We start from the raw sequence: 15,948 nt of genomic DNA, 5'->3' as shown, positions 1-15,948 counted from the left end.
TAACTACAGCCAAATCTATTTCTTTGAATGAAATAATGTATGGATCTAAATTACTAATAGGTTTTCATATATATGATACTAACCAAAGTTTTATTAAATATGGTATTTGGCATGAATATTGTTGAAACAATTGAGAAGGGAGAGTGTCATGTAGCGAATACAAGGAATAATCCCCCGGCTACTTCTCAAATTTGTAATGAAATGGTTTTACATTTAAATATGTTAGTTTGTGCGCTTATTGTCATCAACTAAGCACACAGCAATTTTACAAGGCTTAATTACAGCGGTAAATTATATGTAATATATATGTATATATTATTAACTAAGAGTATCTCATCATTTCACTTTTCATTCAACTCTTTCAATGTTTTTCATTATATTGAACTCTAAAATATTCAAAAACATATTTAAAAAAATCATTTATTACAAAATCTAATTTAAGATATTTATTTAAGGATTTAAAAGTTTTCTTTTTCCTATTTTGAACATTTCAAGGGTTATTAAATTAGTTCAGTGGCTATTAAATTTTATATTCATTGAATTTCAGGTGACATCCAATACTGGTTGAGTTTTAAACTATCTGTTTTACCTTATGCTTATATGTCTGTCATTGATCTTTGTATTTTGGATGCTCAAAATATACATGTAATTAATGATGTAACTACAAAGATGTACACAAGTGGAAAATATAGCATTGCTTGTTAGTGATGTCAAAAGACCAGTGACTTTTGGCACTTCAGACATCAACCCACATTCAATGAACCATGAATGCGCACGAGGCTACAACTTGTTACACGTGAACCTGAAATTCTTGAGTTTTTTTTTGTATTTGCTTTCCTTTTCCAGCCAGGTTCTTTGTCATCTTTTTTTGTTTGTTTCTCAAGTGGTTTAATGATGTTCCTCACTGTAACACACAGAAAGAGGTGAGAAACTGCAATCCATTTAAAAACTTTTTAAAAAAGCACCTTTTAAATGAAATTTTCACTACCTTTTTTTATGCGTCTCTTTTCATTTACCAAACAATAGCTAAGTGCGAATTTAAACTCCAGATCTCTAGATTAATTTAAGAGATATCAATCATTTTAGTGGATTGCAATGACACAACACAAAAACATCAATTTCACTGCCAACTCTCATACGTAATCTCATCTTTCACCAAACTACCTGCCTTCTATGAGCATCGTGATACTCATATCCTTTATAAATACCCATCTCTCCTAATCCCCATCACCATTGAATCTAACTCTCTCCCTCTTTCTCTCTCTAAATCCTTCTTGATTCTCTATACTTTTTGGATCTTGATAACCATATCATCGAGAGGAGCAACAACCTATTATGGCTTGCTTAAACATGGTTAAAATGGTTGGTTTTAGCTTGATTCTTACTCAATTTTTTGTTCTTGTTCCATTTCCCTAAAATGAAGAAAAAAAAAACTTTTCAAATATTTTGTTGTTGCTTGGGGTTTTCATCTTGCAAACAAGTTACATATCGAGGGTATAAGCTGGACAACTGAACTCAACCCATGTCTTTGGATCTTGTTTTTAAGTTTATAACAGCACCCACTCCACGAATATTGAACGATCAATCTCATTTTTCTTACAATATAAGAAACTAAAAAGTTATCATTTTTGTATTTGTTCATGTGTTGTTTCTTACTAAATAATGATTTCGTTTTCAGAGGAACTTCGAGGAGAAAACCCTGAAAAAGAACGAGGAATGCACTCAGGATGGATCAGTCGATAGAAAAGGCCGACCAGCAGTCCGAGAAAGAACAGGATCATGGTTTGCTGCAATCCTCATACTTGGTATGCTTTCATTCAAAATATTAAGAATTTTTTATAACATAATCAAGTAATTTAACAAAGAGAAAAATCAAATTTTGAAACGATGAGAAAATCATTGGTCCACCTGATTATCGTTATTATGAATTATTTGCTTTCGGTATTCATCTCAATCATTCCGACATAAATCCCATATCCTTTATATGGTACATGACATGTTCGGAGCTGTTATATATAAGTTTACAACCAGAACTTCGTACTCCATATTTGTATATATGCCTAACATTTGTCTCTCTTGTAATGGAAAATATGAAAACAGTGAACCAAGGTCTAGCCACGCTAGCATTCTTTGGAGTCGGGGTGAACTTGGTTCTCTTTCTAACGAGAGTGATGGGTCAAGATAATGCTGAAGCCGCGAACAGTGTTAGTAAATGGACTGGCACTGTGTACATCTTCTCCCTCCTTGGTGCCTTTCTTAGTGATTCGTATTGGGGTCGTTACAAGACTTGTGCGATCTTTCAGGCCATTTTTGTCGTGGTAAGCATCTAAACACTACAAAACTTTAATCACATCATCGTTCACAGTGTCTGCATGGATCTTTGAACAGTGATTACGAATCTTTCAGTAATCTATGCATGCCTAGATTTCGTTTTTTTCTTTGAGATCAGCTTTCTTAAAACTGATGTCGATCGATCGATCTTTATTCCAACTAATATTTTCAATTAATGTGACATGCGCAGGGCTTGATATCGTTATCACTGTCGTCATACATATTCTTGGTGAAACCAGAAGGATGCGGCAATGAAAAAACTCCATGTGGGACTCATTCGGGCTTTGCAACGGCTATGTTCTACGTTTCAATTTACCTTATTGCCCTTGGAAATGGTGGGTACCAACCCAACATAGCCACATTTGGTGCAGATCAGTTTGATGAGGATCATCCCGAAGAAGGACATGGAAAAGTATCATTCTTTAGCTACTTCTACTTGGCCCTAAATCTTGGATCACTCTTCTCGAACACCATAATAGGGTATTTTGAAGACAGAGGGACGTGGGCATTAGGGTTTTGGGCATCTGCGGGGTCTGCAATTGTGGCGTTGATCTTGTTTCTTGTGGGCACACCAAGATATAGACATTTTGTACCCAGTGGAAATCCTTTATCAAGATTTTGCCAAGTTATGGTTGCTTCATTCAGGAAATGGAAGGTTGCTATCCCTTCTAATGGTGATGAATTATATGAAGTCGATGGCAAAGAAAATCCCAATAATGGCAGCAGAAATATTCTTCATACCCAAGGATTTAAGTATGTTTCTTTTTTCTAATTAACTCACCTCCTTACTCAACAATCAAGTTCAAAATTTCCCAAATTATTTGTAGCACCTTTTTTCCTTCGATGCTGATCATTTCTTTCATTCCAGATTCTTGGATAGAGCTGCGGTTATCACCTCTAAGGAAAATTCATTTGAGAAAGAAGATATTAAAAGCCCATGGCACCTATGTACTGTAACACAAGTCGAGGAAGTGAAATGCATATTAAGACTCCTTCCTATTTGGCTATGCACAATCCTCTATTCAGTAGTATTCACTCAAATGGCCTCTCTGTTTGTCGAACAAGGAGCTGCAATGAAAACCAACATCTCAAGCTTCCACATTCCTCCAGCAAGCATGTCCAGCTTTGACATCCTCAGTGTTGCAGCCTTTATATTCATTTATAGACGGGTTCTTGATCCGTTAGTGGCAAGACTAAAGAAATCTCCTTCGCCCAGAGGATTAACCGAGCTTCAAAGGATGGGGGTTGGCCTTGTCATAGCGATACTAGCAATGATAGTCGCAGGCACTGTCGAGCACTTCAGGTTGAAATATAAGGACAATGATTGCCCCACATGTGAAGGGTCAAGCACTTTGAGCATATTCTGGCAAGTCCCACAATACGTACTTATTGGAGCTTCAGAGGTTTTCATGTATGTAGGGCAATTGGAATTCTTTAATGGGCAAGCACCAGATGGGCTTAAAAGCTTTGGAAGCGCACTATGCATGACATCGATTTCACTAGGGAACTATGTGAGCAGTTTGCTTGTGACAATTGTGATGAAGATTTCTAGTAGTGAAAGAATGCCTGGATGGATTCCTGGAAATCTGAACAAGGGTCATTTGGACAACTTCTACTTTCTATTAGCCATTTTGACAAGTGCTGATTTTGTGGTGTATTTGTTAGTGGCAAACTGGTACAAATACATCAAGTTTGAAGGGAGAAATGATAAAGTAGAGGGCTGCCAACATGTTTGATAGGCTAATTTAATGTGTTTAGAATGATTTTTTTGTAACATAGTAAAGATACTGATAATGTCTTCTTGTCCTTTTTTTCCCCATCAATTAATGCCAAAAATTATAAATTCTTATTTAAAGCTTAGTCTTTTTTGTTTTTTTTTTACATTTTCCAAATAGTCTATTTAGGATTAATGGTATAGGTAGAGAATACAACTATTAGGTTAATAAGAAAACTTTAATGTTTTGTATTTTTTCAGTTGAGATCGAAAAGAAAGAAAGCTCTTATCTCAACAAAACAACTCCCCCTCTTAAATCAAGCTTAATAAAGAAAACAAAAGGCTGAAAAATCAATCTATCCCCAATCTAAAGCCTCTATTTTTAGAAGCTTCCTCTCATACTAAAAAACTCTACAAGTCCCGATAGTCTCTAACACCAAACAAGTTTAGGTGTCCAAATCATGTACTTGATTTTGTTGATTTTGCAGGTTGTGTGAAGATAGGCTTGATTGTGAATCATTTATTGATAGTGTTTTCCCTTTGCACATGACGAGGAAGTTAGAATACATGCAAGACTAAAGAATAATGAAGAATGGTGGATTTTTTTTTTTTTGGGAATGACACAAATGGCATTATGTTGGTCCATTGATAAACACAAGATCAAGAAAGACCTAGAAACTAATTAGTTTGTTGATAATTAGTTTCATACACTCAATAGAGAACCTCGAACAGACTTAGGTTACGAACACACTCTTGAAGAAAACTTCCATAGAGAAAGTTATCAATTACAATGTACTTAAGATAAACAAAACCCTTGTTGGTATTACATAAATACTAGGTCTGGCTGTGATGAACAATCCCTAAGAGATACGGAGTCTTCATGCATACAAGGAAATAATATCTTCTATTTAATTACATCTGACCCTTATCACAAAGTCTTCAAATCAGCTTCTTGGCACACACGTTTCCTTCAGCCATGTTGTCCGGTCTTTAATCCTCACATTGAGGCTATTAGCGTAAACTACACTATAAGACCCCAATGTTATTGATCAGGAATTAGAAACAAAATGACATCATTTGCAACGGTGACTTTGTCTAGAAAAAATACGATCCAACTTTTTGCAAATTATAGCTAAATAATAGTTTCATCATGGGTGTTAGAAAGTAAAAAGACAGAGCAATCACTATTTCTAAAAACTATTAATGTAATACCTTGTTGCGAATCGTTTCATAATTCGGGATCGTGACACGAAGATCAATTATATTAAGGCTTCGGGCTTTGGGGAAAGAGAGGTTTAAAACCATTTGGATGTGTGTAATGTAGATTATGTGATGTAAGAGTTCGGATTATGTTTTGGAGTCCAAGGGTATAATGGTAATATTGATGGCCTGGGCCTTTCATGAATTAAAGATTTTAGTTCGAGGTGTTGTAAATCAAAAGTAATTAGATAGAGTTGTAGAGCTCCTCAATACCTTTCTGTGGATATAAGGATCATTGAAATCGGAGTTAGAACGAGGAAGTTATGGTCTTCGGAAGTCAGAATGGTTAAAGGCGTACAAGGGATGTACGTTGGGCGTACATGGCTTGAGTGACCGCGAAGGTTCCTTCGTGTACGCTAGGCGTACCAGATGTACGATGGGCGTACACGACTCAGACTCAAACCCGAATTTAGGGTCTTGGACCCTATTTAAAGGCCTTAACTCATTTCCAACCCTCCTTATCTTCAGTCTCCATCCCCTCTAACCCTAAATTCGAAACCCTAGCCCCCATTTTGATAGATTTTGAGCATTGGAGTGATTTTGGTGGATTTTTGGTGCCTTTGGAAGAATAAGAACTCCTTGCAGAAGTGTTGGTTGTCTTGGAGCATGGAGATCCAGGCTTTGTTCATCTTGATCTAGCTCCTGGAGGTATAAATTTTTAATCTTGATGGCTTTATCATGTAAATCTAGCTTGGGGTTGTAATTTGTCATGTTTTGGTCCCATGATTGTGGTTCTTGTGAGTAGAAGTTACTCCAGAACCTTTGAGCCTCGTATTTGGTCCTTGTTGAGGTCACTAAGTTATAAAGTTTGAATCTTGATGATGCATTTGTTAGATCTAGCTAGTTTTGGGTGTTATGATTTTTTTTGTCACTTTAGTGCATAAAATTTAGATCTCGAAAGTTTCTGACCTTGTTATGGATAAAGTTGGAAACTTCATCCATCTAAACATCATATTGATTCATATCTAAAGGTTAGACTTGGACTTAATGGATTAAGCTGAAAAAGATATACTTTTGGTCCCTTTGAGACTTAAAGACTAGATCTTTGTTGGTTTGACCATTCGAATGGATAAAGTTGGAAACTTTATTCATTATGGGGTTATTAGGAACCATAAGAATATAATCTTGGACCTTAGATTCCTTCCATTCATGAGCTAGGATGTCTTAAAGAGTTAAGAAGTTAGGGTTTTTGGTATTGAGCGCTTAATATCCATGCAAGACCATAAAGTTGGAAACTTTATGGTTAAGGACACCATTTGAGAACTAGATTTGGAATTTGGACGGAAGAGCTTAACGGATTAAGCTCTTAATAGAAGGAAATGATGGCTGAACGTAAATTGGGCGTACGCTATGATATGTACGGAGTACGAGGTCAACACCCCGTTTCTAGTCAAGGATTGTGTATGCTAAGCGTACAAGCTGAGTACGCTGGGCATACTCAGTTGAGTTGACTCGGTTGACTTTTTGGACTTTTCGACATTGACCTGTTTTTTACCAAGTTTGACCTAAGGGTATTTTGGGTATACTGATTATAAATTAAGTTTGGTAATGTTCCAATGAATAGGTGACCGATAGAGATGATATTCGGAGCAGTGTCCTGTTCATCGATCTTTCAGATTGGAAGGTGAGTTTTCCTTCATTGTACTCGTGGGTCAAAGGCACCAATGTCGGCCCAATGGATTATGTTTGTAGAATGATAGTTGTCTTTGTGACACTTACTGTTATGCATGTGCGTGCTTGTTGTCTTTGTGAGTCCTGTTGATATGATTGTATTCTTAACTGTATATGTGAAATAGACCCAGTACCGGTTGAAAGATACCGAAGGGAGTGAAATAGACCCCGTACAAGTTGAAAGATGTCGAGAGGGGAGAAACAAACCCAGTACCGGTTTAAAGATACCAAAGTTGGTGAAATAGACCTAATACTAGTTGAAAGATACCGAAGGGGGTGAAATAGACCTAGTATCAGTTGAAAGATACCGAAGGAGGTGAAATAGACTCAGTTATGTTTTGACTATTATGTATGTATGGTATGATGTATTTTGGGGAACTCACTAAGCTTTGTGCTTACGATTTTATGTTTATGGTGTCAGGTACTTCCAGTACGAAAGGGAAGGGCTCGGCGTTACTACACAGCATCCATCAGATTTTTTCCGCATTGGCAATTTTCAATATTACTCTGATGTTTATATAATATATTTACTTTGATCGGTTTTGGAACAACTCGTTTGTATCCTGTATCGTTGTAAAAATAAAAATTTTACTATGAACTTTTGGGACGTTACAATTAATAACATACTTTTATTCATCAATATCAGCACATTCTCAATCCTAACATTCCATTCCATCCAATTTCACAAGTATGTTACTAATTACACAACTCTAGCACAACTTACTAGTTTAACTTCCATTAGTCAACCTTACACATTAAGACATGATGCAATTGTATCTCAAATAGTATATTCTGTCACATTTATGGTCACAATGCTCATTAGTTACAAACTATTTAGTTATCAGATTTATTGTTCATGTCATATTCCACTTATTTCAAATTTTATACATTCTTACTAAATTTCTTCATATGTAGATGTAGTAAGCTCAATCCATAACAATTGCATGTTTGACCATGTTAAAATCTTTTAATCATTCATTACGAAAACTAGATTGTTACATATAAGCTCAATCTATCACATACCTAAAAGATCTTTATGTCCAAGAGTCATTATAAAAAAGGATATTTGCAAATGACATATGATCATATAGGGTCACACCTTATAGCAAGTTACTACTAATTGATTATTTATTGAAGTAATTTGATTATGTAATGTCCCAAAAATCCAGGGTAAAATTTTCATTTTTATTATAGTCAAAATACTAAACAAAACTCGTTCAAACATTATAAAGCATTTCAATTAAAACAATATTCAGAGTTCATTCCCAATGATCACATATTGCGGAAAACGCGGGTGTATGCGTTGCGATTGTACCGAGCTCTCTCATTTGAAAACTGGAGTACCTGAAACAATAAATTGAAAACCTTAAGCACAAAGCTTAGTGAGTTCCCCAAATACCACATACCATACATATCTAACGAACCATACACGTCATACATAACCGTGAGCCATACATATCATTCATATATCATAATCAATAAAGGTGCTATGTGCCAGCCATAGTCTTGCCATTACGCCACGAGCCGCCTCTTGGTCCTTCTTGCCAAGTCGGGGGCCACAACCCTGGGTCTTACAGACAAGTGCCAAGAGCCACCTCCTGGTCTTCCATGCAGCATCACAAAGACAACTAACATACAAACTATACTACTTAACCAATTACTTGCCAGAGTTCAGACTCTGGTCTTGCATACAGTGTGCCAGGAGTCGCCTCCTGGTCTTTCATGTGTAATGCCAAGGGCTAACCCCGGGTCTTCCTACAACATAATACATAAAACAAATGGGCCGGTATTGGTGCCTTCGACCCCTACAACAGTGAGGAGACTCACCTCGAGTGTTGAAGCTTTGCTGGAAGAACCCAAGCTGCTGCCCTGTCGACACCTCCGATCTAACAGATCGAAATAACACCCAATTAGCAATTGAGTTCCACTCCAGGGCCCATCATCTATACTTGGATAAAATGACCATTTTACCCCTGACCGCAACATGAACCAAAACTGAGGCCAAAAACCAAAAGATCCCCAAAGGCCCACTAATGGCCCAATTTTTCAAATTGGGCCCAATCACATATGGGTCTTATCCTAAGCCCATATTTTCCTTGAATACAATTCAGATTATCTCAAACACCCCTTGGGACAAACTTGGTCAAAGGCATAAGTCAAAAGTCAAAGTCAACGCTCCGAGTTGACTCAACTCGCCGAGTTGTTCCTCAACTCGTCGAGTTCCCCCATTAATCACCAGAATCACAAAAATTCGTTCTAACTGCCGAGTTCACAAATGAACTCACCGAGTTTCCTCCTTAGTCAGCAGAATTGGGGAATAATCATTCCAACTCGCCGAGTTCTCCAGTCAGCAAAACCTCTTAATCTATTAAGTCACCAATCTTGAAACTAAAAGCTCCACCACTCATAACTTTACTGAAATAACGCCTGGAAGGGTAAAGTTTCCAACTTTACCCTTAAGAACCATTCTAATGGGTCAAAAACCCAAACCCTAAGCTTAAGACGTTAAGGGCTTAATCATTAATCACCAAATCATCAAGACAAAGCTCATGGATGCAGATCTGGACCTTAAAGGCTAAAAGGTCATGCAAAGTTTCCAACTTTACTCCCATGCAAGGCTAGAAGACGCTCAGAAGCTCAAAAGAGGCCAAAAGAAGGGCTTAATGGATGTGTGGAACCCTTAAGACCATAAAGTTGGCACCTTTATGCCACAAGAGCTCCCAAGAACCAAGGATCTGAAAGAATACCTCCTTTGGGACGACCAACACCCCCATCAACCACTCAAACTTGGCTAAACCATGGAAACTAGCCCTAACAAGGATTTCTTAGCGTATAATAAGCAAGGTTGAGACTTTATACCCGAAAAATGATGGAAATGGAGCAAGGAATTTAGATCTGAAATCTCCTTCTTGAATCCCCACCTTGCACTAAGACCCTCTTCCTTCAACAAGCTTCAAACACCCCAAAAATGCACTCAAAATTGGCTCACAACACTCAAGGAGACTCTAGGGTTTCGAGATTAGGGTAAGGGGCAATGGAGGCTGGAAATGAGGCCAACACCTGGGACTTAAGGTGTTTAAATAGGGTGAAAAACCCCAAAATTAGGGTTTCTCAAATAACGTCCAACTCGTCGAGTTGATCCTCAAAAATGCACATGCCAAAGACCTCCAAAACGTCGAGTTTCCCTCCCTAAACTAGACGAGTTGGCCTTTAGCAAGGATGATTTATTTCTATAATTACCTTCTATATTTTAGGCGTTACAACTCTTCCCCACTTAAATTAGATTTCGTCCTCGAAATCGCTCCTTATTAACACCCATCGAACGACCAACCTGATGATCACAACCAAAGATCCTGCGCATAACCAATCTTCCTAAGACAACCAAAACCCAAACCAACACTTCTAACCCAAAGACAACAAACAGACCTTCTGCCTTGCAACCCACTTCTACCTTTCTGAGACCTGAAATCTACAATGGTCTAACTCCCTGACAGTCTACTCACGCTGAAACCACTCCCTGCCAAACTCTCAACGAATAATAGACCAATCATAACCCTTCCAACAATGATCTATCCAGATCTATCGAAACCAACCTTAGAATAGTTCTCCGAACCCGATGAAGAATGAATCCCCATGCTCTCGAATAAAAACCAATCCCACCTCACCTGGAATTCGAAATCTAAAGTCTCAATGGTCTGAATCCCTGTCAGACGTCTCTCGCCGAACTGCCACCCAGCAAACCTCATAGAGTCTCGCACTACACAAAATGCCTCCAATCCCTGATCACATTGCTACTTCAAAGGGAAACAAATTCACTGACCATATACCACTACAGAACACTTATACTCGACAGAAGGCTCAGATAATCCTTCGAGTAGAAGATTCATCCCTGTAACGGTTAGTGTCAGACGAGAGCTACGTAGCAGAGTCAAATCAATTACTCTAAGATTATTTGATCTTGATGCGAGGGACTCAGCATTTCCCAATCACCCAGATACTTTCCCACACACGAAAACCCAAATCACTAACACTGCCTGAAACACTGATACTGCCCGAAACACTGATATTGCCTTTCAAAATCCACCGAGACCTCCCTGGTCCCAACTCATCTACCAATTGTCTAAAATTACCAGGTCCCTGGCCGGTTGCTGAGCCAAGAGACTCCCGCACCGTCGCCCCTCGCGACTTCCGAAAGAAAGCCTCACATACAATAACTACCCAACACATCCTGACGTCAACCCGATGCTAAGCTGAACGCTACAGGACCAACTGTAGCCTTATCTCATACTTGGTCTCCCGCAACCTACCAGTACCTGATTTCAACATGTTGTGGCCCTCCCACAGCCTTGTGAACTGACCCACCCTGGTCTAACTATCCGAAGAAAACCGCGAGCAAATCACAAATTGCCACACCCTCACCGCTGCATAGGGACCGTTGAATGTTACGGGCCACCTCGCAGTCTTATAACACCCCCACACCAACTGGCCACTAGTTAATGCTACAGGCCACCCCGCAGTCTTATAATACTTCTACACAACCACTAACTAGTGAATGCTACGGGCCACCCCGTAGTCTTACAACACTTCCACACTGCCACTATCACCGCCAAAGCCTTAACGCTAATCTATCTATCCAAACACCATCCAGATTCAACACGCACTTAACCAAACTTCCCAACCGATTCGAATCATAATTGGAACCCCTACCTGGATCCCCCAAAGCCTGCTATCTGACGCCAAGAAGACGTGAACCGGATGTTGGAAAGCTTTCCTAGCTCCCAACTCATGCAATCATTAATCTAAACGGCCACACGGCCGACTTCCTCCCATACGGGGATGCGAAAATCATCCTAGTTTCACACCCTCTTCTATTCCTGAATACTTGAATGGTTCTCCTCCACTTTAATTTGACTAAATTCTCATAGCACATGCGAATTGAAGGATTTCCAATCCTTCTTACCCTCTAACGTTCGATCCATTGACAATCAGGATTTACCAAAGCTATTGCGTCATCACTAGCCAAACCCCAAAAGACCACACAACTTCTAAACACCAGATGAACACCTCCCAAATCCCAGCGAAACCGATAGCCCCTAATGCTTGAAATGATACCACACTCAAATCTTGAAGCCCAAAAGACAGATGCTCTAATCAATACCTCAATGACAAGCCACTTCCCTTGACGCTTCCAACAGCCAATCGAAGAACAATTGCTGAAACCACCGAACCCTGACGATGTTGAATAACCATCTTGCGGAACCCTGACTGCAGACCTTCCACATAATACCCCTGAGCCGACCTTGTCCCCGATCAAGATATCACCGAACACTCCAAACCCGCAAAAAGAAAACAACCTTTCACTAACCACTAATAAACCACGGCATGCAAATGGCATTTGACATTACTTGAAGATATAACCCAGACATAAGGAAAGAAATAAACCATAGATACACTTACCCAAATCCGATGCAATATTCCAAACCAATGCAAGATTCTCACAACAAAATGCAGATAAAACTGAAAAGAAAGCAAAAGATACATACCCGCAACATCGCCTGTTGGAGTCCTAACCTCTCGTGTCTGACACTGCAAAGCCCGACTCCTCTCCGCTGGGGCTCCTGCCCTACCCTCTCGTCTTTCAGTGATCCTCAAAGTAGCTGGAGCAGCCGCACCCACCGCTCCTCTCCTCAACATCTGACATTCAGCCTTCTTGTGGCCCACCTGGTCACAGAGAAAACATAACAGGCTTGCCCCCTGAGGACAATCCCTGCTGACGTGACCAACGCTGCCAAACTTGTAGTAGCCCAAACCCCTGGAATGACAAACTCCATCATGCAGTTTCCCACACGTGTTGCACTGAATCCAGCCCCGTTGGCCTCTCAAAAGCTGATCAGAAGTCTTGGGTCTCTTCCCGGGACCCTCCAATATATGTACTTGATCTGACCCCCTCTTCCTAATGTGCTCCAAATAAATCTCCCACTCTCGGGCTCTAGAAATCATATCATTCAGGGTCTCGCACCCCAAAATACTCACGAACTCCCTAATATCATCCCGCAGCATATCATGATACCTCACTTTCTTCATTTCCTCATCTGTTGCATACTGCGGCACCAATAATTCCCTCTCCCAGAACTTGGTAGTGATCTCTGCCACAGTCTCAGTAGTCTAGTAGAGATCCAGAAACTCTTGCGCGAACTGCTGCACCTCAATCGCCGGTGCAAACTCAGGTCGGAACCTGATCGAGAAGTCATCCCATGACATAGCATCAAAAGCATCATCACCCAACTCACTACCGACCTCTTCCCACCAATCTCGTGCCCTGTCCTTCAACAGGTAGGAAGCATATCTGACCTTCGCCTCCTCAGGGCAGAAACTCGTCCTGACAATGGGGTCCCTCTCCCCATGGAACGCAGGAGCTCTACAAGCACGAAACTCCCAGAAAGAAAGATTGCGAGCTCCAATGATAGCCATAACCTCCGCACAAAACACACCTAAGCGCTCATCCAATAACTCTGAAACATAGCGAGAAACCTCCAATGAGATGAACTCCCGCAACTGATCACTAATCGGCTCAGTACCTGCACCTGAGCCGGAACCCGAACCAGAACCAGAACCAGAACCAGAACCTCCTCCCTGAGAGCTCGTCTCCAAAATGAAATACCACAAGCCAACGATTAGAACATGCTTGAAATTTCCTTCCCACAAGCTCCTTAGATTCTCCAAGGCTCTCGCTGATTCGTGTATTGATCATGTGCTTTCAGTAGTACGGGCCCAATACTACCTTCCACACTTATCCATACTTTCCTCAGCAATCCTCCCGAATCCTCCAAGTCACTTCCACAAACCAAAGCACAAAACTCACTAAACCGCATCACTAACCCACTGAAGCATATCCTAGGCTCTCCTAGGTTCCTTACTACACTCAGCCCTTAGCTGCTGAAGGACTCCCACCAATGTCAACTAGCTTCCTCATGAATATAGTGACATGCAACAGGGATCATATAATCCTTTGAGTTAAAGACTCAATCCTAGAACGGTTGGACTCAAACAAGAGCTGCGCAATAGGACCAAGTCCATCACTCTGAGATTATTTACTTCCGTGCGACATGTGACTTGACATATTCACTTAGCAGTCAATTCGCATGACTAAGAGTCCCACAAAGAACAAAGCAAGCATCATTCAGGCACGGAAATCTAACCGACATACTCTAATCAAGCCATTCTATCCACTTATCAGATATACATACTAGCATGCAATACTAAAGCTCATACAATCAGGCATATAAAGGCATCTCTCCTATCATATAATACTGAGCAGATACTTAGCCCTAATCTAGCATGCGATTCACATAATCATATCATACCACATAATAATCATGTATTGGTATTTTGGGAATCACTTACTTGATATCGGCCGATTGCATGCATCACACCCCTTTCTTTGATTAAAATTCTTTTCTAATTAAATGTTTATTTATAAAAATTCTCACCAAACCCTCAGTTTGAGTTCAAGCACACCCGAGAGTATACCCGAATCCCTCAAACCAAGGCTTTGATACCAACTTGTAATGTCCCAACAATCCAGGGTAAAAATTTCATTTTTATTATAGTCAAAATACTAAAGAAAACTCGTTCAAACATTATAAAGCATTTCAATTAAAACAATATTTAGAGTTTATTCCCAAAGATCACATATTGCGGAAAACGCGGGTTTATGCGTTGCGGTCGTCCCGAGCTCTCGCATTTGAAAACTGGAGTACCTGAAACAATAAACTAAAAACCTTAAGCACAAAGCTTAGTGAGTTCCCCAAATACCACATACCATACATATCCAGCAAACCATACACGTCATACATAACCGTGAGCCATACATATCATTCATATATCATAATCAATAAAGGTGCTATGTGCCAGCCACAGTCTTGCCATTACGCCACGAGGCGCCTCTTGGTCCTTCTTGCCAAGAGCCACCTCCTGGTCTTCCATGCAGCATCACAAAGACAACTAACATACAAACGATATTACTTAACTAATTACTTGAAAAAGTTCAGACTCTGGTCTTGCATACAGTGTTCTAGGAGCCGCCTCCTGGTCTTTCATACGTAATGTTAAGGGCTAACCCCGGGTCTTCCTACAACACAATACATAATTCAAATGGGCCGGTATTGGTGCCTTCGACCCCTAGAACAGTGAGGAGACTCACCTCGAATGTTGAAGCTTCGCTCGAAGAAATCCCTAGTTGTTGTCCTGTCGACACCTCCGATCTAACAGATCAAAATAACACCCAATTAGCAATTGGGTTCCACTCCAGGGCCCATCATCTATACTTGGGTAAAATGACCATTTTACCCCTAACCCCAACATGAACCAAAACTGAGGCCCAAAACCAAAATATCCACAAAGGACCACTAGTGGCCCAATTTTCCAAATTGGGCCCAATCCCATATGGGTCTTATCCTAAGCCCATATTTTCCTTCAATACAATTCAGATTATCTTAAACACCCTTTCGGACAAACTTGGTCAAAGGCATAAGTCAAAAGTCAAAGTTAATGCTTCGAGTTGACTCAACTCGTCGAGTTGTTCCTCAACTCGTCGAGTTCCCCCCATTAATCATCAGAATTGCGAAAAGTTGATCCAACTCGCCGAGTTCACAAATGAACTCGCCGAGTTTCCTCTTTAGTCAGCAGAATCGGGGAAAATCATTCCAACTTGCCGAGTTCACCCATGAACTCGTCGAGTTCACCCATGAACTCGCCGAGTTCTCCAGTCAGCAAAACCTCTTAATCTTTTAAGTCACCAATCTCGAAACTAAAAGCTCCACCACTCCGATCTTAACTGAAATATTGTTAAATGTTCACCACCATCTATATTAATCTATTATGAGTCTTATGCAAGTGGGATATTGAAGGATCTTTATGCCCAAGAGTCATTATAGAATGATATTTACTAATGACATATGATCATATAGGGT

At 39.9% G+C, this 15,948-nt stretch overlaps 1 protein-coding gene across 1 annotated transcript; it reads left to right on the top strand.

Annotated features, from left to right (window-relative positions):
- The first annotated feature begins 1,220 nt into the window (after positions 1-1,220).
- LOC145160926 (protein NRT1/ PTR FAMILY 7.3-like) lies at positions 1,221-4,186 on the top strand. The gene is made up of 5 exons (XM_079080309.1): positions 1,221-1,362; positions 1,679-1,805; positions 2,101-2,318; positions 2,522-3,084; positions 3,200-4,186. The coding sequence occupies exons 1-5, from the start codon at positions 1,336-1,338 to the stop codon at positions 4,065-4,067; spliced, it is 1,803 nt and encodes a 600-aa protein (XP_078936435.1). The 5' UTR covers positions 1,221-1,335; the 3' UTR covers positions 4,068-4,186.
- Positions 4,187-15,948: the final 11,762 nt, after the last annotated feature.

Source organism: Lactuca virosa, chromosome 1 (genome assembly GCF_052849685.1).
Source record: "Lactuca virosa cultivar CGN04683 chromosome 1, Lactuca_virosa_CGN04683_v6, whole genome shotgun sequence".
In the NCBI taxonomy this organism is placed as follows: domain Eukaryota; kingdom Viridiplantae; phylum Streptophyta; class Magnoliopsida; order Asterales; family Asteraceae; genus Lactuca; species Lactuca virosa.
This window is presented reverse-complemented; position numbering and strand designations above follow the sequence as displayed.